Source organism: Microtus oregoni, unplaced genomic scaffold (assembly GCF_018167655.1).
Source record: "Microtus oregoni isolate MIOR12 unplaced genomic scaffold, Mior012 000001F_ref0000356, whole genome shotgun sequence".
NCBI lineage: Eukaryota > Metazoa > Chordata > Mammalia > Rodentia > Cricetidae > Microtus > Microtus oregoni.
In genome coordinates this window covers 63,943,081-63,966,281 of record NW_024543060.1, presented here as the reverse complement: position 1 = coordinate 63,966,281, position 23,201 = coordinate 63,943,081, and the positions used below count along the sequence as shown (strand labels likewise).

The window sequence follows — 23,201 nt, the reverse complement described above, 5'->3', positions numbered from 1 at the left end:
CAGCCTGGTCTACAAGAGCTAGTTCCGGGACGGGCACCAAAGCTACAGACAGAGAAACCCTGTCTCGAAAAACAAAACAAAACAAAACAAAAACAAAAAAAAAGAGACTCAGTGGGCAAGAAAACTTGCTGCTGTGCCTGCTGACCTTAGTTTCATCCCTGGAGCACACATGGTGGGAAGAGAGACAGAGTCATACAAGTTATCCTCTGATGTTCACACGTGTGCCCAACATGAGCACACTCACATACACTTTTATATACACACACACAAACCAAATATTGAAGCATTTTAATTTAAAAAGACAATACAACATACAAAACTTTATTAAAATTGTGACTATTTACAAGCCATATAATAATAATAATAAAAAAATACACAGCATCACTTTTTCTTACAGAAAGGTAGGGGAAGACCATGGCAAACAGCCATCTCTGATAATTTTGTTCTTCCTGAATATCCATTGACATTTACTAAGTACAAATGACAAATATGTTATCTAAATTAACACTAAGGCATCACCCACAGGCTAAAACTCATCTAGTAGTTTCTTGGCCTTGTTATTTCAGTATCAATTCCAGAGACATGGAAAGTATGGCCACTGTGGGTTTTAACAGGCGCTGAGGTTCACACTGGGGCAATCTGTCACACAGCAATGTTCACGCTGCCCCAAAGTTCAAAGCAACTGCTTTCAGCATTTTCAAGTTATCAAGAGTATAAAAGGAAACTGGACTTGGTGGCTCATGCCTGTAATCCCAGCAATCAGAGACTGAGGCAGGGTTGTCCTGAGCTCCAGGCTACATACAGAGGGGCACACCCAGTCTAAACAATAAAGCGTGTCAAACAAAAATGACAGGCGGCACATGTCTGGGTCTATGTGATCACTCCTGACCCTGCTGAGGCAATGGGGCTAACACTGGTGTTTGCATGCTTTGTTTATCCACAGTGGGTTCGTGGTCCTGCCATCTAAGGCACTAAAACTTTCTATTTTGAGATGGGGGTCTCCTTTGCTGCCCCTACCAATTTAAAATGTCCAGACTCAAGTGATCCTCTCACCTCAGCCTTCCAAGTTCAGGTATACACACACACACACACACACACACATCACTACAACCGACTTTCGAACCACCTCTTCAAAGTAGTAGCCATCTGGACCCCAACAGCAACAGAAGATACCACTGGGTTACCACAATTGCATAAGCTCCCCCAAAAGAAATCATTTCTGCTACATGCAAGACTTAGGCAAACTTGTCATATGCAACAGATACTTTATCCCTTGCTCTCACAGCCTAGCTAACCTGAGACTTCAGTAAATCTGCCCCACTGTCCTTCCCTGTGTTCAGATAAAATTCTTCATTCAAATACAATCGTCTCAAATGCTAGACCTGAGTCCAAAGGAATACCGGAAGAGGATACAATTTTCTGTCCTCCAACTGTTACTATTCAATTCTGAAGAGTTACTAGGACACAGCTAGGGACAGCACTGTAGCAGTCATCCATCTCAGCTCATCTTTTTTTTCTGGAACAAAAGATTGAGGTCAATTACATAACCCATTCCCAATCCCTTCATGAGCATCAAGGTCTAGGGGGATTCCCTGGCCTATTTGGGTCCTTTCATTCATCAAACCTCCATCACCTATGCCAAGAAGGGTGGCTAGAGAGAACGCAATTGATTAATAAAGGGATATGCCCTAGGATAGGATATAATATGGTAAGACAGAACAGTGGAACCCAAGGAGCCATCACCAGCAAAATAACCACTGTTGATATAACAAGAATGTTACATTTCAAGGTAACAAAGTTATCAACGTTGCTCAATTTTTCTCAGCTTTGGTCATTATGTTCTGAGGAAAGAGGTACTGTAAAGTCTTATGCCAACTGCCTCTTGTGTTCCCATTAATGGGAGCCATGTTCTGAACTCAGGTCAGACTGATTAGAAGCAATAGATTTCCAACAATGAGACCCTGAGTCCAGGAATTAACTATGGTTTGAGAGCTGCTGAGCAAAGACGCTGACATGGCAGCAGACATGGCTCCAGTGTCCAGCTCACCCCAGTCCTTCCTTCAATCCCTGATGAGATGGGTCTGAACAACGAGGCTGAGATCCATCGAGCAGCCTCTGGGCATGCAGAGGCTCAGAAGCATCCAGACAGATACACAGGCAGGCAGGGCAAGGATAAACAGCACACAGCAGCAGCACCGTCCTTCACTGTCTGAGAACAGCTCCCACACCACTCAGTTCCCCAGGCAGGGAAAGAAAAAGAGCTTTAAATACAGGTAAAAAACACATGGCTTTGAAATGAAATCCGTATTTCACAGGGAGCTCACCACACAGAACAAAGTCATTCACAGTGATTTTTCATTAATATAAACATCTAAGTCAGCCCTCCCCTTTAGCAAGCTGCCATTCACAGGGAGTGATGTAGGAAAAGGCACCAAGGGCTCCCAGGACTGAACGCCATCTGTACAGAAGGGTACCAATTTCTACAAAGGAGGTTCCAAAATAGTGTGTTTTGGAAGGCTTTTGTTGCTACTGGTGGGGTTTTTTGTGATGCCAAGAACTGAATACCAGCTTTGTGCCTGCCAGACAAGCACGTCCTGCTTCTGAGCTTCATCTCCGCCTTTTCCGAAGCTTAGGGGACAGACTTTTACCGTATTTGTAATTCACAAGAACATCTTGTACTCGACCGCTTAAACCCGTGGCACCTGCTCACAACTGCTAGCTTTCCGTTTCTCCTGTTTCACTTCTACCAGTTGAAGTAGTTGTCACTTTAGGACAATTTAAGGCTATGGGGAACACTGGTTGAAAGAACTCACTGGCCACTCTGCCGGCATTTTGGATGCCATCAGTAGAGCCCAGCAGGTCTGAAGACACCATCTTCCTTCTTGACGATCCTAAGACAACGAGTCTGATGCTGTCTACCTGAATGAGCACCCACCTTCCTGGCTGAAGGAATCACAAAAGCTTCTTCCAATGTGATGGTGAAGATCACAATGAAAGAACCAAGCAAATGGCAGAAACTTGGGAGTCTGCTCCCTCCTAAGTGATACCACCAACTTCTGAGGGTACCTTCAATGGCAAGGGATTCTGAAGCTGAGGTCACTAAACTAAGGAAAGAGGCAGCATCTCTGTCAGAATGGAACTGGGGAGTGTGTCTGATGCTGACAGCTGAATGAGTGTCAAAGGCAGGAAGATCACCTACGGTCTTTATCTGCCAAGCAAAGTTGTGGCAGCTACATAACTAAAACTGTATATAAAGAAACTTAATAGATGGTTTCAGGAATTGCAAATTACCAGATCTGGAACCATGCAGGTGGTGAGAAGGCTAAATGAACAGAATGAGTATATGATAGGAGACTATAATAGGAGACAGGGACAAGGAGATAAGATTGGTTTTGTTGTGATGCTGAAGTTCTACCAGGGCCTTGCATGCTGAGTCAATAAGTGCTCTACCACTGAGATACATCTCCAGCCCTGGAATAGAATCTTGATTGAGTAGTAACTTAAAGATATGTGATCAGATAGGGGAAAAGAAGTAAACAAGACTTCTCTTCCTAGCTATAGGAACCAAGCTATAAAAAGGATATATAAAATCAAGACAAGAAGTTTGGCATAACAGGTGTGGTGGCACACACCTTTGATCCTTTGAGGCAGAGGCAGGCAGATCTCTGTGAGTTCAAGGCCAGCCTGGTCTACAGAGTGAGTTCCAGGACAGCCAGGGATAACAGAGAAAAAAAGCTTGGCATGGCAGCATAGGCTTAAGGTCCTAGCACTGAAGGCTGAGGTAAAAGGACTGAGAGTTTAAGACCAGCTGAATCACACAGCAAGACCCTGACCAAGAAAGAAAATCTATAAACGAAATGGTCAGAAGCAGAGGGAACTCCGTATTAGGAAGGGAAAGGGAGGGAGTGGAGAACAAAAAGGAAGCAAAGAAAAAAATGAGACAAATCCTGAACTGTATACAGTCCACAGGGAAGGGGACAGACCCTGCCTGGGCGGAAAAGGGAGTGGTGAGAAAAAGCAAGAGAAAATCGCAAAGGGCAAACAGAATAAAAAGCTTAGGAAATCAAACCTACAGGGCCAGTAGACAGTTTTCTAAATGTAAGTAAAACTCAGAATATCAGTTTCTGAGAATTCAAGGTTCAATACAGCAGTTCCAGGGACTTTCATGGATATCTATACCAATAAATATCTGGGGTCGATAGCATCTGTCACTCTGGAGCACTTATTGGTTCTAAAACATAAATTTGCTGCATTAAAAAAAATGTTTAAAAAACAGGATGGACAACCGTCTATCTTTCCTTCAAGAGTCGAATCGAGGATTAGTCTAATGGTCCACTGGAGTATAAGCCGACAGAAGTCAAACTGGCTCAGATTTGTACATTTCTCTTTAGAAGGTGCAGCCTATGATCTGAATGCACTACTGCACTTAGTCCTCATTTCTGTGGGCTTATCAGAGTCAGAAATGCCATCATTCAGTGAACTTTCAAACAGGAGCTAGAATATCATGCTGGCTGTGGACAACCAGTTTCTTCAGGAACAGCAAGTGGTCCAATAGCTCGGTTGTCAGAGGCAAGCTACCACAGCACTCGCTTCTTCCTCCACTCTTTCCTCAGGGGTTCCGTGGAGAACCTCTCATTTCAGCAGGAGAGCTTCTGCACCCTCTTCAGGCCGTTATGTAAGCCCAAGAGACCGCACAGCACGTGCACATGGACCGCCAAGGCACCACACTGTCTATGTGAAAATAACGGGTTCCCTCATCTAAGTCAGGAAGCTGTTCTGGGTGACAGTGGGGTACTCTGAGCCCTCCTCCTCTGAGGACAGCTCCTCATCCTGGGCAATTATGCTCCCTAATCCATACTCCTGCTCATGAACAGAAACTTCATTTGGTGTGAGGTGAAAAGAACCTTCCACAAAGTCAGCGAATCTGCAAAAGAGAGGGTTGCTCATTAGGAAGCTGCTTATCCTTCCCGGATGGCTCTCAAAATAAGAACAGACTGAACAGCTCAGGATGCCTGCAGTTCAAATTATACTCAATCTAACTGAAATTCCTGTCCTTGCTTTGGCAGACATATAGACTGGAGAATAGGCAGGAAACAAGGCTGGGCTCATAGACCAGCATGGGTACTCTCACCCTGCTTGTCGGTGGCCACCCTATCCTTTTTAGTTACGAAGTGCTAAGGTTCCCTGAGTCATCATATTCCTGATAAGGGACTAGGGCGTTATAGTTCTTTGCATTTATGGCCCTATAAACTTTATGCTATCATGAATCCAAAATAAACTTCACATACTCTCTTTTACAACCACTCCCAACCAAAGGAACCTGGGGGCAACTCAAGACAGCCAGGGTTACATAGACCATCTCAAAAACATCAAATATAAAAAATAAGTGCAACATCTTATGTAAAACTTACAAGAGCCACACTTACAAATGATACTGAAGTCTCGCATGCTAACACTATAATCAAAATAAGGAGGTAGCTGCCTTGGGGAAACAAGAAATAGATTACTAATAATACATAATGATGCAGATAACTTTCTCTTCACTACTCCTAGGTTAGCATAATCAAAGGGCAAACTATAACAGTTATCTAAAAGTATGGTCTCTGTTAGAACTCAAGGTCATCCACTACCCATAAATACTTGGCTTATCAGGCTAAGAGCTTACCTTTTTGGAGACTGAATCCGAGATATAGTCTTCCAGGCAGAACACTCTGGACTATTACAAAACTCTCGGAGTTCCTGTAGAGCCCTTTGGGTCTCCACCTCTCCTTGTATCCGATACTCCTCTTCTGTCAGGAGGCGAGGGGGGACGGGCTTTGCTGTTGCCTTACACATCTTTCTGTGCTCATCAAAATAACATCATGAATCATTAACCAGTAATCCACATCCATCCTCACCTCCACTTGTTTCAGGAGACCAAGCACACAGCTACAGACTAAATGTGGAGAGACATCAGCCCACCTCCCTTCCGTATATACATCCTTCACCAGTGAACTCCTGACAACCCAACTACGCGTGAAGAATCAGAGTACTCAAACTCACTTATTTTCCAATAAATGACAAACAAAATATTTATTTCCCAAAAAGTAGAAAAACGACAACAAAATGATGTTATAAGGTGGTCGTACACTCAGTTCCTGAAACTCAAGGCTCCACTTTGTTCATCTCTATTGGAACAGTCACTGACAACCTCAGAATCAAGGATCACTCCATATTTCCTTTTGCAAGGATAGCATGCCATGAATTACATTTAAAACAAGATTAGGATTTTTGGAGCAATCTGGCAGTCAGTGTGAAATGATCTGAAACCTGAACCTGAGGCATAGGGCTTTAAAAAAAAAAAAGAAGCTATAATTTGCACCACCTAGTGGTAACAGGAACACATGACACTTTACTGGATGCTTTAATTTGGGAGGGAGGGAGGGAGGGATGGAAGGAGGGAAGGAGGGAAAGGAAAGAAGGAAGGAAGGAAGGAAGGAAGGAAGGAAGGACGAATAGACTAAGAACGAAGAAGGGGGAAACATAGCAGTGACTTCTCACTTACAAAGGTTCCCAAGGAAAAACTATATCCTTTTGCTGCAAAGTGTATCCCACACCTCACACGTCAATACAAAGTTCCACTGCCTTCCAGTCACCTGTAGGTGGTGTACAGCCAATGAACAGGGTACTCCAGGTTCTTAGTGCACAGGGCAATGATAATGAGGGCAAAAGCAACGTGTGGTATCTGAATGCTGGAGTACATGAAGCCCAGGCCCAGCAGCTGCAGTGTCCAAGTCAGCAGGTTGATGCTTCGTTCATTCTCCAGGGGCCCATACTTGTAGCACACTGCGAAACTCATGAATCCGACTGTGAGGACGTAGCCTAAGAAAGGGTCAGCAGAAGACATTCTTTTCAGCTAGTATGTGGAAAGCAGTAGTAAGTGCACTAGATGGCATCTGCTGAACCAGGAGCTTAGACTAGATCTGTACTCTATTATCTACCTACCTCACATGCATGTTGTATCACTCCTATCCTTTCTGTCACAATTTATTTTGTTAAAATTACAAATGGGTTGAAGAGATGGCTCTTCCAGAGAACCCAAGTGCAGGTCCCAGCACCCACATAGCAGCTCCAGGGCATCTGACTCTACAGGCACCAGCACTCAAGCACACACCATACCTATAATTAAGAACTAAATCTTAGCTGGGCGATGGTGGCGCACGCCTTTAATCCCAGCACTCGGGAGGCAGAGGCAGGCGGATCTCTGTGAGTTCGAGGCCAGCCTGGTCTACAAGAGCTAGTTCCGGGACGGGCACCAAAGCTACAGAGAAACCCTGTCTCGAAAAACCAAAAAAAAAAAAAAAAAAGAACTAAATCTTTTTTTAAAAGCTACATGTTGAACATGTCTAAAATAGTTTAATTCCAAAAACAAGTTCATGTTATTGTCCTCAAATAATAGATCAAGTTACTAACAAGAAGAAAACAAAGTTTCTATCTGTGACCAAAGGATTCTTAGTACTATAGATCAGATTCACAGCAGTCTTATTCTCAAGGTCCCCAACCATATTTAAATTAACATTAATAAAGCCAATTTAAAGGATTTTAAATTTTGCTTAATGTAGAAATAAACAGCAAATTAAAGCTTTAATTTTTTTTAAAGAATAATTCTTTTTATTTTGTGCACATTGGTGTCTTGCCTGTATGTTTGTCTGTGTGAGGGTGTTGGATCCTGGAATTTCATTACAGACAGGTGAGAACTGCCATATGGGTGCCGGGAATTGAACCTGGGTACTCTGGAAGAGCAGTCAACACTCTTAACTGCTAAACCATCACCTCAGCCCCCTAAAGCTTTATTCTTATTAACAGCATCTAAATTTAAAAGATGATGTTAAGGAGATGTAATATTAGAAGTAGGAAATTATAATTTTTACAAGTTAGCACTCCTTGTTGGCAGGAAACTTCTCACAATCAAATTAACCAAATACCCTATAAAACGTACAAAGGAAAGCCAAGCCAACAATACTTACTTAGAAGATAATGCCAATAACACCTCCATATCTCTTGTAAATTCTTAAAAACTAGCTGAATGAGGTACAGAGAGAAGGACCAGCCTCCTACCAGGATGACGTAAATGGGACTTCTCTAGACAAAGTAGAAATGAAAGCAAAAGTCACAAGACTTTTATAAAAGAAGCAAATGGGATATTTTTTTCTTAAATTCAACCTACTCAAAATGCATAAAAACATTTCTCTTAAAAAGATATGCTTTATACCTAAAAAGGTACAGTCTGCAAGGAACACCAGGAAGATGAGATGCTAATGACTGGAAGGCATAAGTGTGCAATTAGAAAACAAAAAGAGGATTTCAGTTCCCACTGAGCACATGATTTCAGATACAGAATCTGTAGGCTCGAGGTCTCACCATGCAAGTGCTTTTCAAAATCGAACAGGACAGACGCTGACTCATCAGGTCACTAATGCAAATGTTCAGTGCTCTAAGACTGCAAGACAATCCTCCAGCTATCCGAGCATGTCCTAAACACTCAAGACAATCCTCCAGCTATCCGAGCTTGTCCTAAACACTCAAGGCAATCCTCCAGCTATCCGAGCTTGTCCTAAACACTCAAGGAACTGGACCACTTACCTTGGGCATAAACTTGGAGAGCATAAAAATGATGATTAACAGAGAGGCCACAATCCCCACGCTCACTCCAGTGGAATAGTAGAAAATTTGACTCCTGCAGAGAAAAGTATTTTCCTTGACTATGTAATACTATAAACCATTGATGAAATCAGAACAACGGACAAAGTAAAGTTTCAAGATAGGAATTGGAGAAGAAATCTGCCCACTATTTAAAGCTACAGAACTGTAGGCTGATGTAGCTGTTGATAAGATTATGAAGATCAGTATCAACAAGGTCCTCTCAAATCTCACTCCCATCTCCACCTCTCTCTAAATCCATATGTTATAGACAAGTGGCATAGAAAAATCAAGCTGGAATTGGGCTGGAAGCTTCCTTCCTGCTGGGTGGCCTTCATAATGCCAGAACAGGCCATGGAGGGTGCCAGGGGAGACCCCACTAACAGTCTCACTCAGCTGTGGACCCCGGCGCAGCAGAACCACCCTAGACAAGATGATTACACTGCGACACTGCACCAAAGACCAGCCACTTTAGGACAGGGTTTGATGCCCATTCCACAGAAGGGAATTCATATCTGGTACTGTAAATGCAATCAAAAAAATCCATGGCTGGGGAGTTTGTGGGCCCAAGCAGGAGAGCTACTGCTGTTGTTTTGCTAAAAGACTACAATATGCCCATCAAATTACCTTCTTTGATCTGAGAAGATTCTTTTTGTGGTGGTCAATGATGACTGCAGAAATTCATGAACTACTCAATGAACCAATAATAAATGACTTTTGAATGCCCAGCCATTAAGTGGAGCACCTGTACCATCCCCTCCAAGGCTTAGGGAACATTGTGGAACAAGGGGTTCAAAGAGTTCAAGAGCTGGAAGGAGGAGGAGGAGCGTTGAGACATAGATGTTGCACTTATTTTTATACTTTAGTTTTTTGAGACAGTCTATATAGCCCTGGCTGTCCTAGGACTCGCTATGGAGACCTGGATGGCCTAGAACTCAGAGATCCCCAGCCTCTCAAGAGCCACCATGCCCCACCAAGACCTTGTACAGCTAAAGGGCAGTGGGAGAGGGAGAGGCAGGGAGTTCAGTGGTGAGGTCACTGGTAAGGTGCCCATGCTGAACATCCAGGAAATCTGGGACATCATGAGAAGACCAAACCTAAGAATAATAGGAACAGAAGGAGTAGAATTCTAGCTCAAAGGCCAGGAAAATATTTTTAAAAAACCACAGAAGAGGGAGCTGGAGAGATGGCTCAGTGGTTAAGAGCATTGCCTGCTCTTCCAAAGGTCCTGAGTTCAATTCCCAGCAACCACATGGTGGCCCACAACCATCTGTAGTGAGGTCTGGTGCCCTCTTCAGGCATGCATGCAGACAAAATATTATGTATATATAATAAATAAATAAATATTAAAAAAACATAGAAGAAAAATTTCTAAACTAAAGGAGATGCCTATAAAGGTACAAGAAGCTTACAGAACACCAAACAGATTGGACTGGGAAAGAAAGTCCCTGAGCCACATAATAATCAAAACACTAGAATAAAGAAAGAATATTAAAAGATGCAAGGGACCAAGTAAAATATAAAGGCACACTTATTAAAATTATACCCAACTTCTCAACAGAGACTCTAAAAGCCAGAAGGGTCTAGACAGATGTCCTACAGACTCTAAGAGAACATAAGATTCCAGCTCAGACTACTATACTCAGCAAAATTTTCAATTACCATAGATGGAGAAAACAAGATGTTCCATGATAAAGTCAAATTTAAACAATATCTATCTAAAAATTCAGGTCTACAGAGGTACTAGAAGGAAAATTCCAACCCACGGAGGATAACTATACTCTAGAAAATAAAGGCAATAAATAATCTCATACCAACAAAACCCTAAGATACACAAAACCCTAACACGTGCACACACACCAACAGGAATTAGCAATCAGTCATTGATATCTCTCAATATCAATGGACTTAATTACCCAATAAAGACACAGACTAATGGAATAGGTGCAAAAACAGGATCCATCCCTTCTGCTGCACACAAGAAACACACTTCAATATCAAAATATCAAAGATAGACATTACCTCAAATGATTGGAAAAAGATTCTCCAAGCAAATGGGACCTAAGAAGAAAGATGGTGTAGCCATTCTAATGTCTAATAAAAGAGATTTCAAACCAAAGTTAATCAAAAGAGAGGGGGAAGGACACTCTATACTCATCAAAGGAACAATCCACCAAGACGACATCTCAGTTCTCAACATCTATGCCCCAAACACAAGGGCACCAAGGTTTGTAAAGAAAACACCTCTAAAGCTTAAATCACACACCAACCCTCACACATTGACAGTGGGAGATTTTAATACCCCACTCTCACCAATGGACAGGTCATCCAAACAAAAAAAACAAAAGAGAAACACTGGAGATAACAGAAATTGTGAACCAAATGGACCTAACAGATATCTACAGAACACTTCATCTGAACACAAAAGAATACACTTTCTTCTCAGCATCCTATGGAACATTCTCCAAAATCAACCACATACTTGGTCACAAAGCAAGTCTCAACATATATAAGAAAACTGAAATAACCCTGGCATCCTATCAGACCACCATCAAGTAAAGCTGGGTTTAAACAACAGAAAGCCTACAAACTCATGGAAACTGAATAACTCTTCACTGAATGATCACTGGGCCAAAGCAGAAAGAAATTAAAGACTTCCGAGAATTTGATGAAAAATGAACACACAGCATATCCAAACATACGGGACACAATGAAAATGGTACTAAGAGTAAAGTTCAAAGCACTAGTGCTTTCAAAAAGGAACTAAAGAGATCTCATACTAACAACTTAACAGCACACCTAAAAGCTCTAGAACAAAAAGAAGCAAACACACACAAGAGTAGAAGGCATGAAATAATCAAACTAAAGGCTGAAATCAAGAAAACAAAGAGAACAATACAAATAAATCAATGAAACAAAAAGTTGGTTCTTTGGGGGGAAAAGTCAACAACATGAACAAACCCTTATAAAAACTAACTAAAAGAGAGAATATCCAAATTAACAAAATCAGAAATAAAAAGGGAACATAACAGATACGGAAGAAATCCAAAGAATCATTAGGTTATACTTCAAAAACCTGTACTATACAAAATTGGAAAATCTAAAAGAAATGGACAATTTTCTTGATACCAGTTACCAAAACTAAATCAAGACCAGATAAACAATTTTAAAAGACCCATAACCTTTTAGAAGACAGAAGACATCATTAAAAGTCTCCCAACCAAAAGACCAGGGCCAGACAGTTTTAGCATCGAATTCTACCAGACTTTCAAAGAGTTAATACCAATAAATCAAATTATCTCACAAAACAGAAACAGAAGGAACACTGCTAATATTTTATGAAGCCACAGTCACCCAAATACCAAAGCATACAAAGATTCAAGAAAGAGAATTAGAGATCAATTTCCCTCATGAACATTAATGCAAAAACACTCAAAAATACTTGCAAACCGAATTCAAGAACACATCAAAAAGATCACCATGATCAAGTAGGCTTCATCCCAGAGATGGAGGGAAAGTTCATTATATGAAAAATCTGTCAACATAATCCACCATACATAAAACTTTGACAAAATCCAACACACTTTCATAAAAACCTTGGAGAAAACAGGAATTCCAGAGACACACCTAAACATAATAAAGGCAATTGACAGTCAGCCTATAGCCAACATCAAATTAAATAAACTCAAAGCAATTCCAGTAAAACAAGAAACAAGACAAGGATATCCACTCTCTCCATATCTATTCAGTATAGTGCTTGAAGTTCTAGCTAGAGCAATAAGACAACAAAAAAGATCAATATAAATTGAAAAGTCAAAGCATCGCTATTTGTAGATGATGACAGTATACTTAAGCGACTCCAAAAATTCTATCAGGAACTCCTACAGCTGACAAACACCTTCAGAAAAGTGGTTGGGGAAAAAAAAAAAGTGGCTGGATACAAGATTAACTCAAAAAAATCAGTAGCGTTCCTATATACAAATGACAAATGGGCCAAAAAAGAAATCAGGGAAATCACACCAATACCACACAAATAATATAAAGTACCTTGGGGTAACTCTAACCAAGCAAGTGAAAGACTTGTGTGATAAAAACTTCAAATCTTTCCGGGTATTGGTGAACACCTTTAATCCTGGCACTCAGGAGGCAGAGGCAGATGGATCTCTGTGAGTTCAAGGCCAGCCTGGTCTACAGACCAAGTTCCAGGACAGGCTCCAAAGCTACACAGAGAAACCCTGTCTCGAAAAACAAAAAAACAAAAACAAAACAAAACAAAACTTCAAGTCTTTGAAGAAGATTTCAAAAGATAGAAACATCTCCCATGCTTATGGGTTTGTAGAATTAACTTAGTTAAAAAAAAAAAGGCCATCTTATCAAAAGCAATCTACAGATTCAACAATCTCCATCAAAATCCCAACAAACTTCTTTATAACCTTCAAAGAACAATACTCATTTTCATATGGAAAAACAAAAAACCTAGGACAGCTGTTTCCTTTACAATAAAAGAACTTCTGGAGGTTATCACCATCCCTGATTTCAAGCTATATTTATAGGGCTATAGTAATAAAAACTGCATGGTATCGGCATAGAACCAGCAGACAGGTTGATTGATGCAATCAAATTAAAGACCCAGACATAAATACACACTCCTGTGAACACCTGATTTTTGATGAAGAAGCAGAAATATACAATGGAAAAAAACCAAGTATCTTCAACAAATGTTACTGGTCTAGCTGGATGCCAGCATGTAGAAGAATGCAAATAGATCCATATCTATCATCCTGTACAAAACTCAAGTCCAAGCAGATTAAAGACCTCAACATAAAACCAGACACAATGAATTTGACAAAAGAGCAAATGGGGATAGCCTTGAACATATGGGCACAGGATGTGTTCTGTCCAGAACACCAATAGTGCAGGCATTAAGATCAACAATCAATAAATGGAACTTTACTGGGTGGTGGTTGTGCATGCCTTTAATCCCAGTGCTTGGGAGGCAAAGGTAGGTGGATCTCTACAGAGCTAGTTCCAGGATAACCAGGGCTACACAGAGAGACACTGCCCCCCAAAAACAAGCAAATAAATGAGACTTCATGAAACTGAAAAGCTTCTGTAAGGCAAAAGATACCATCAAAAGGACAAAATGGCAGCCTACAGAATGGAAAAAGATTTTTGCCAACCCTACACCCAACAAAGGACTAATATCCAAAATATATAAAGAACTCAAGAAACAAGACATCAACAAATCAAATAACCCAATTAAAAAAATGGAGTAGAGATCCAAACAAAGAATCAACACAAGAATCTCAAATGACCGAGAAGCACTTAAAGAATGTTCAACACTGAGCAGTGGTGGTGTACACCTGTAATCCCAGCACTCAGGAGGCAGGGCAAGCAGATCTCTGAATTAGAGGCCAACCTGGTGCAGAGAGTGAGTTCCAGGACAGCCAGAGCTACACAAAGAAACCCAGTCTCAAAAAACAAAAAAAGAAATGCTCAACATAAGTAGTCATCAGGTAAATACACATCAAAACAACTCTGAGATTCCATCTTATACCTGTCAGAATAGTTAAGATCAAAAACACACGTGACAGCTGATGCTGGAGAGGATGTGGAGCAAGGCAAACAAACACTCCTGCACTGCTGCTGAGAGTGCAAAATTATACACACTATGGAAATCAATACAGTGGTTTGCCAGAAAATTGGGAAGCTACCTCAAGACCGAGGTCTACCACTCTTGGGCATACACCCAAAGGATGCTCTATCTTACAAGGACACTTGCTCAACTATGTTCACTGCAGTGTTAGTCATAATAGCCAGAAACTGGAAACAACGTAGATGTCCCTCAAGCGAAGAATGGATAAAGAAAATGTGGTACATTTACACAATGGAATATTACTTAGCTGTTAAAAAAAATAACATCATGAAATTTGCAGGCAAATGGATGGAACTAGAAAAAAAAAATCACCCTGAGTGAGCCAATTCAGATCCAAAAAGATAAACACGGTATATACTCACTTATAAGTGGCTATTAGCCATAAAGTAAAAGATAATCATGCTACAATCCACAGATCCAGAGAGGCTAAGTAACAAGGAGGGCCACGGGGGGATACATGGATCTCCCTGGGAAGGGGAAACAGAGTTCATGGACTGGGGGCAGGAAAGGATGGGACAGGATGGGGGGAAAGAGACCAAGGATAGAACCATGATGGGTGGAAAAAGTCAATGAAATGATTCCTAATGATACTCTGCTATACTTATAGATCCAAACCTAGCACAATCATCATCCAGCAACTTATGGAAGCAGACGCAGACACCCATAGCCAAACATTAGAGCTTGTGGAATCCTGCAAGAGCACAAGGATTGTAGGATCCAGAGGGGTCAAGGACACAAGAAAACAGCCAGCAGAATCACCTAACCATGGCTCAGAGGGGTTCAGAGAGACTGAAGTGACAACCAGGGAGCCTGTTTGGGTCTGAGCTGTATATATGTATATATCCTCTGTATATATGTTATGTTTTTGTAGCTTGGTCTTCTTGTGGGACTCCTCACAGTGGGAATGGGGCCTGTTTCTGATCCTTGAGCCTGCTTTTTGGACCCTTTTCTTTCTACTGGGTTGCCCTGTCCAGCCTTAATAAGAGGGGAGGTACCTACTCTTATAACCTCACATGCCATCTTTGGTTGATCTCTCAGGAAGGCTTGCCCTTTTCGGAAGGGAAAATAAGGAGGAGTTGCTTTGGGGGCGAGCGGATGTGGAGGAAAGGACTGGGAGAAGAGAAAGGAAAAACTGAAGTAGGTATGCAATAAATAAGAAAAGAATTTAAAAAAAAAAGCATGGCTAGTTGGGTACTGGGGTAAACATGATCAAAACTCATTATGTACATGTATGGGCATGTCAGTAATGTAACCCATCCCTATATACAATTACTACATGCTAATAAAAACATTTTTAAAAAGTAACTCTTCTGAGGAACTGGACAGTTTGTCTGGGGAGAGAGAAGGGACAGGAGCAAGCCCAAGAAGAGACTGGAAGGTAAATAGATCTGATTGACAGATAGATCCCAGGACAGGAGAGACCCTACTGCCATTCCAATACCAACACTGCTTTATCCGTTACTTTTCCCTGAATGTGAGTTTCCCTCAGGAGTCCTAAAATAAAGAACAACTTCTCTCACTCAAAATAGCTCAACATCAAATTCCAATTGTTTACATTTCACTCATTAACTTAATGTTGATTTTACCTTCACTCAATATTTACTTATCTGTATATTTCTTTAGGTTTTATTCATACAAAGATACCAAATCAAAACAAAAAGTGTGCGCATGCATACACACACACCCCACACAACAACAAGGAGTCCTTTTTGTGTTAGCCAACTACTCCTGAGCATGACACCTGTCCTGAAGTGTGGTTGATCACAGAAAACGGATTTTCCCTTTTCCAGCAGCGACCGATGGCAAATAGTTTCTTGGTTAGAGGTAGAACTTGGAATCCATTTCCCCTTCTCGGTGCTGGGATTTTGAGTGGTTTGAATTTCTGTGGGACTTGTTAACACTGCCATCACCCTTGCTGTGGTCTTGGAATCCCCTAGCACCACTGGCTCTTACAACCTCACCTCCTCTTCTCACAGATCCCTGAGCCTTGAGGGGTGGGAATGAGTGCTCCAAAGTCTCTCACTCTGCTGTGTGGGCTGTGTGTTAACTGCCATGTGCTCCAAAGAGCAGCTTCTCTGATGTGGGCTGGGGGCAGCACTGACCAACAGGTACCACAGTACAGGAGTCATTTTCTGCTATGTTCTTCTAGCCAAGTAACAACACTAGGCTTTGCCCTCTGACTTATCTAGTCTCAGGTTCTTGGTCACTTTAGCAGTATGCGGTAAGAGTGGGTTTTTATATTAGTGCGTGTCAGTCTTACCTATCACAGCTAGTACATTTCTAAAAAAAAGAAAACGAACAAGTAATTGATATTTGTCTTCTTGTCTCTGAACAGCCTGAAACCCATCAATATATAATTTAGCAGCAATTTCATTACATAACTCTCTGCAGTAACATTATTTTTAATTTGATAATCAGCTTTATAGTACTAGGTAACTCTCATTAACCTAATGATGGAACTACCTAATGAGAAAGTACATTAATTAACAATCATATTCAAATCAAGAAAAAAAGATTCTATTTTTAAAACATTCAAGCACGGCCAGAGATGGCTGAGCTATTTCAAGAGCTTGTTGTTCTCCCAGAGGACCTGCATTCTGTCCCCAGGACTCAAGTTGGACTGCTCACAACTATCTATAATTCCAGGTCCAGGGGATCCAAGGCCTGACTTTGGCCTCTGCAGGCACCACACAATATGGACAGAGACACATGGATACACACTTAAAAAAAAAAAACCCGGGCATGGTGGCAAACACCTTTAATCCCATCACTTGGGAGACACAGGCAGCTAAGTGTGGCCAGTCTGGCCTACATACTGAGTTCTAGGTCAGCCAGCAATACATAGTGAGATCCTATTTCAAACAAACAAAATAAACATAAACAAAAGAAAGTCTAAAAAATATCTAAGCAGGCAACATCTAAGTCACATGGATCCTAGAAACGGGAATAGCAATACTTATAATTCTTACAATAAGAGTCAAACAATATTAGTGTCTTATCAAGTCCACACCTACCTGCTCAACAAGTCTCCACAAAAAAATAGTGTAAGTCCAAGGAAGAAAACAAGGAAAAATTTGGGGTCAAATCCTGAAACAAATAAAATCAGTTAAAGGTATTTAAAAAAAAAAAAAAGGAGACATTTGTATCATTGGTCAACTACGGCAAAGCAAATAGCCCAACTAAATGGCAGTATAGATACCACACAAATCCTGGGTATCCTTCCAAAGAGAAAACAGCATTAGGTTTCTGTCCAATCTATATCTTCCTGAGTATCTTATTCTTATTCTGGCTTCCTCTACTAAGGATTTAAAACAGACAAACAAAAAGTGACTAAGCTAAACAAGATGTTATCACTTCACACAGCTGCTCACAATGGGTCTCCGCCTTAAGTCACTTAGAGGCACGGAATTTGAGAACGAGGCCTGGAACTTTGGGTGTGGGCCTTCTGTCCTCCACGTGGTATTCTTCTGGCCCAAGCACACCTCCCACTTTGCTTCACTATAGAGCACTGTGCTGAAAAAGTCTCCTTGCCAAATATATCTCACCCAGGACCAGGAGGCCAGGTAAAGACCCACTGGTGGCACACAGAGCATTCCACGGCTGTTACATTCGAAAGCTGAGTCTAAGGAAGGCCCAGAAACAGACAGGAGCTGGCAGAATAATTAAATTATGAAGGAACACCAAAAGACAGGCTAACCCTACTGTTATGGATTATTATTTTAACTAGGCAAAATGTGTTACATTTGTTTATGCTGCAGAATCTTACTTTAAGGCACCTGATTGATCTAATAAAACTGAATGGTCAAAAAGAAAAAGCCTGGTACATTTGTCATGGGGGCGGGAGGGGGTTGCAAATTGCTACTGGTCATACTAAGGGGGAAACTGAGTAAGAGTGGTTGGATTCAAGGATCTCTTTCTAAAAAGAAAAAGGGAATATGGGAAAGATAGAAAGTAGATTATTGAATCTACTTTTAAACTAAAAAGCAACTATTAATTTCAAACATTTTACATTGGTATGGATTTTTGTACATTGATACAAATTTAAGTTTACTTTTTTTTTTGCAACATACTGTATATATGTTTTGCTTGGGATTTTTAGGGTTTGGTTTTTTCCTTTCCTTTTAGTTATTTGTTTGTTTGTTTCTTTTGGTTTTTCAAGACAAGTTTTTTCTCTGTGTAGCTTTGGAGCCTGTCCTGGAACATGCTCTGTAGACCAGGCTGGCCTCAAACTCAGAGATCGACCCGCCTCTGCCTCTCAAGTGCTGGATTAAATGCGTGCGCCACCACCACCTGGCCTACATATATGTTTATACTCTTATTTAGGGTAATTAGAAATGCAGGTTAGTCGTCAAATGTACCAGGCTTTTTTTTTTTTTTTTTTTTTTTTGGCCATTCAACAATCAAGTGCCTTAGGCAGGCAAGGTGAAAACACATCTTTACCTAATTAAATGCAGCATTTAAAAAAAGTAACACACCTTTACACAGTTAACGTAATATTCTGCAGCACAAACAAACGTAACACATCTTTGCCTGACCAAAATAGTGTTCCACACCACCATACATAACCACAGAACCCGACTGTAGGACAACTGAAAGGGTATAACCCCTTGGTAGCAAAACCTACAAGCATGAACCCTGAGCAGTAACCAAGGAGAACCCAAATCAGGATCTGATGGAATCTACCTCCTCTAAAACTCTCTCCCCCACGTGCAGCAAATAAGCCTTAAACTATAGTGTCTTCATCTTATGATTCCACAAGCACTCTTTGAGAATTACTAATTTTACTGTTTACTTTCCCTGTCTTCAAATATAGACCTGAACATAGTCAAGACATCTCCAAAAGGCATGGATACGACTGTCTGATAGACTCCAGTAGTGCTGACCATATCAACTCAGGACCTGCCCGATTGGTTCTAGGCCTAGAGTCCTACGAGTGGTAGAGCCATGGTCTAGTCAGGATTGTAATCAAAAAAAAAAAAAACAAAACGGTGTTGTCTTGGACTGCTCTCTCTCTCACTAACTACACCCTCCAAAGCTCTGTCCCAGCTCATTATAGAGTCCATCAGAAAACAGAGGTGAGACTTACTCCGGGTCACAATGACACTGTATTTGGTGTCCTTCTCTAAAATCTCAACTTTGAGGCAGGTTTTTGTGCTGTACAGACCCACGTTAACATAGGTGTCATTCAATTTCTCTTTTAAAAAGGAAGAAAAAAAGTTCCAAATACTAAACTGCTCTAGCTCCTTCAGCTTTTCCTCACTGTCCACCTGGGTGACTCGGACCAGTTTGGAGCTATTTACCCGGACCTGCAACACAAAAGAAATGAGGATGAAAAAGGAAATTTTCATAAACATAATTTTTAAAACTCTCACTGGAAATATACAGATGTAGCAAAAACATGACTTGGAAAATGATGTTGCTCTAACAGAGGCAGCTGCCACAATTTCTTATTAATATGGTCTGAATCACTATTAGGCCAGAAAAGGGGGTGGAGGGGGGATGTTCCCAAGTAGAAAGAATATTAATACAGCTATTTATGAGATCATACAAAGCAAGGATTTGAAATATTCAGAAAATTGCCAGTCGTAAACAGTCCCAGAAAACTGAAAATGTTCTCCTAATGACAGGCTGAGAAGTTCATGCATTGTCACAATCACTGATTATAGATAAACGTTGGTTATAATGTGCCCCAGATACATTTTATAATGTGCCCCAGAATTTTCTATCAGAAAATTAAAAAAAAAATTTAAAGAGCCCACAAGCCCAACTCTCATGTGTTGATATGAACAGCAAACACCCTCATCGGTGTCTGTGTTACTGCATAGTTACTGCAGAACCTCCACAAGGTTCCTTTTGTTCAATCACAGCCAGAAACTCTTGTTTGACAGTGTTACGAAATAAAAGAGACCAAAGTCATTCTACTCAGAGGAAACTTCCCTCACAGAATCAAAACAGAACGGGAACCACAAGACAAGAGTTTACACTCAGACAGACACACCAGATTCCAGGCCAAAGAAGCACAAGACATTTCAAAGAGCCACGAGTGTGGACGCTCCAGGAGGGAGGAAGCAAAATGAAGAAAGAAGAAAAAACCGTTCTCTCAGGATCACAGGCCTCCAAGCCGGGAAGGGAACTGAGATGTCCGGGGAAGGGAACTGAGATGTCCGGGAAGGGAACTGAGATGTCCAGGGAGGGCTTCCAATTACCTGTATCCGTGTCCATACATCATGCCACTTTGGGATAAGCACATTTTTATAACAGAATTGTTGACTGGAATTCATATCAACTTGGGATTCCTGAAGCATGACCACATTTACATCAATTCCAGCTTTATGAGAAAAAAAAGAGAAACAAGAACTAAGTAGAACATAACAGCTTAACCATAACTCGTGTTATAAAAAGATAAACTGACACTTTATATGCTTGGGCTTAAAATATGAACCAGACCAAAAAAAGAAAAACTGAGATGAAAGAAGAAATAAAAGTTTTATCTCAGTACAATTTGCATGTGTGCACACACTCACGTGTGCTTGCATACAATTGACTATAGGATATCAAATACATACACTGTCATTGACTTACACTATACTTACAAATAGTTAACATTACATTAACTCTGAATAAAAGCTACTTTTTAAATTTTATTTTACGTGTATCCATGTTTTGCCTGTGTGTCTGTTCACCACATGAGTAATGTGCCCACAGATGCCCTACAACTGGAATTACATGTGGTTTGAGTCCCCGTGTGGGCCCCGGGAACCAAACTTTTAAGTATTTCTCTGCAGAGTATGCTCTGTGTAACCCACCGAACAACACGATGTGGTAGACATTTTCATAATCTGTATTTTATAAACAAGAAAATGATGTCTAGGGAAAATTCCTGAAGTCGCACAGCTAGTAAACAGTCTGCAATCCTCACACCCAAGCCCTACTTCCACCTTAAGCATAAATACTCTTCCTCTCTTGTAACAGGGTAAAGTGACCTAAACTAACTCATCTGTTGGTGTCATCCACTCCTTTTCTGAGCAGGTTTTGTTGGATTCAAGAGCCATCAAGTGGGTACTAAGGACTACAAGGACGCTGCTCTGCTCCAGTCAAGAGCAGCCAGACTACCCAGCACCCCAGGGGGTCAAACCACAAGACTCTGGCTCAGTTTGTAATTATTCTTAGTAATTCAAGATTTGAGAGAAACCACTCTCCCCCACCTTCCCTGACACAAACATGTAAATAACTTTTTTCTTTGTGGTATTAAAGATTAAACCCAGAATCTCAATGCTATGCAAAGAAACTCTGTGCCAAAAAAAACAAACAAACAAAAAACACAAAAAGCATGAATGCCCACTAAGCTAAATTAGTTTTATTTATTTAATTTAAAAAAGAAAAAACAATTTCCTTATATTTATTTCCTTTGGTGGGGTAGCCTGTCATAGACTAGAGGCCAGAGGCCAAGTTCTCGGAGTCAATTCTCTTCACCCACCATATGGCTCTTAAGGATTCAATTCAGGTGGTTACATTTGATGGGAAAGCACCTTTACCCACTGGGCCATCTTGCTAGCCAAAATCATTTTAGGTGAAAACTAAGACTAACTTTTTTTCATTGCTGAGAACCCACAGTGCTTTTTCCCCCTAGAGTGCCATAAAGTTCCTAGGCAACTTTATCACTGAGAGACACCTAAACCCCAAACTAAGACTAACTTTGAAGTGGGTAAAGCATTTGCCATTCATGAGGACCTGAGTTCAAATCTCCAGCACCTGGATAATGCCAGGCACAGTAGGACATCTATAATCCGAGTGCTCCCACAGCAAGGTGAAGTTGGAGACAGAATTCCTAGAAGAATGTGGCTGGTGGAAGCAGCAGCAAATGAGATCTTGTTTCAAACAAGGTGGAAGGCTAAAGACCAGCACTGAAGACTGTCCTCTGACCTCCACTCAAACACCACAACATGGGCTGGAAAGATGGCTCAGAGGTTAAGGGCATTGCCTGCCCTTCCAAAGGTCCTGAGTTCAAATCCCAGCAACCATATGGTGGCTCACAACCATCTGTAATGGGGTATGGTGCCCTCTTCTGGCCTGCAGGCATACACACAGACAGAATATTATATACATAATAAATAAATATTAAAAAAAATACACAACATACACACGCACACACACACACACACACAGAAAGAGCCAGGTATAACAGCATGCATCTGTAACCCCAGCACTGGAGGGCAGTGACAGACACTCTGGCCAGCTCATTGGTCTAGTTGAATCAGTGAGCTCCAGTGAAAGACCCTGTCTCAAAAAGGAAGATGGAGCCAGGAATGGGCACATAACTTTAATCCCAGCACTTGGGAGACAAAGGTAGGTGGATCTCTGAGTTTGAGGCCAGTCTGGTCTACATAGTGAAGTCCAGGAAAGCCAGGACTACATAATAGAAAAGAAAAAAGAGAAAATAAGTAACTGAGAAAGATATGTGATGTTGGCTTCTGGTCTCCACATGAACATGTGCACAAACCACATACATACATACATACATACACACACACACACACACACACACACACACACACACAAGTCCAATAAGAATCCATCACTTCCTTAAAACAAAGTTCAGTCTATTTACAAAACTCCAAGTAAAAACATGTATTACCAAACCATTAGCAACCATTCTCTCACCTTTTAAAGCCCATTACTATTTTGCCAAGTGGGAAATGAGATACAAACAATGTGTTGATAACGCCAGCCATTTGAAAACTTATTGCCAGGAAAAGCTACTTAACTTAAATTCTACAGTGGGGCAGCACATACTGCTACACTTCTGTAATCCCAGCACGCAGGAGGCAGAGACTGCTAGATCTCGTTTGAGTTTGAAGCTAGCCTA

At 41.0% G+C, this 23,201-nt stretch overlaps 1 protein-coding gene across 1 annotated transcript in view; it reads right to left on the bottom strand.

Moving 5' to 3' along the window:
* Window positions 1-279: 279 nt before the first annotated feature.
* Window positions 280-23,201, bottom strand: part of Nemp1 (nuclear envelope integral membrane protein 1) — a 28,268-nt gene continuing 5,346 nt past the window's right edge. The window contains exons 2-9 of the mRNA XM_041663160.1: window positions 20,542-20,663; window positions 19,422-19,641; window positions 17,350-17,422; window positions 8,623-8,716; window positions 8,007-8,121; window positions 6,636-6,861; window positions 5,666-5,839; window positions 280-4,924 (exon numbers count right to left, since the gene is read on the bottom strand). Of these exons, the coding sequence (XP_041519094.1) occupies window positions 4,759-4,924; window positions 5,666-5,839; window positions 6,636-6,861; window positions 8,007-8,121; window positions 8,623-8,716; window positions 17,350-17,422; window positions 19,422-19,641; window positions 20,542-20,663 (1,190 nt within the window). The 3' untranslated portion in view covers window positions 280-4,758. The remainder of the gene's footprint in view (window positions 4,925-5,665; window positions 5,840-6,635; window positions 6,862-8,006; window positions 8,122-8,622; window positions 8,717-17,349; window positions 17,423-19,421; window positions 19,642-20,541; window positions 20,664-23,201) is intronic.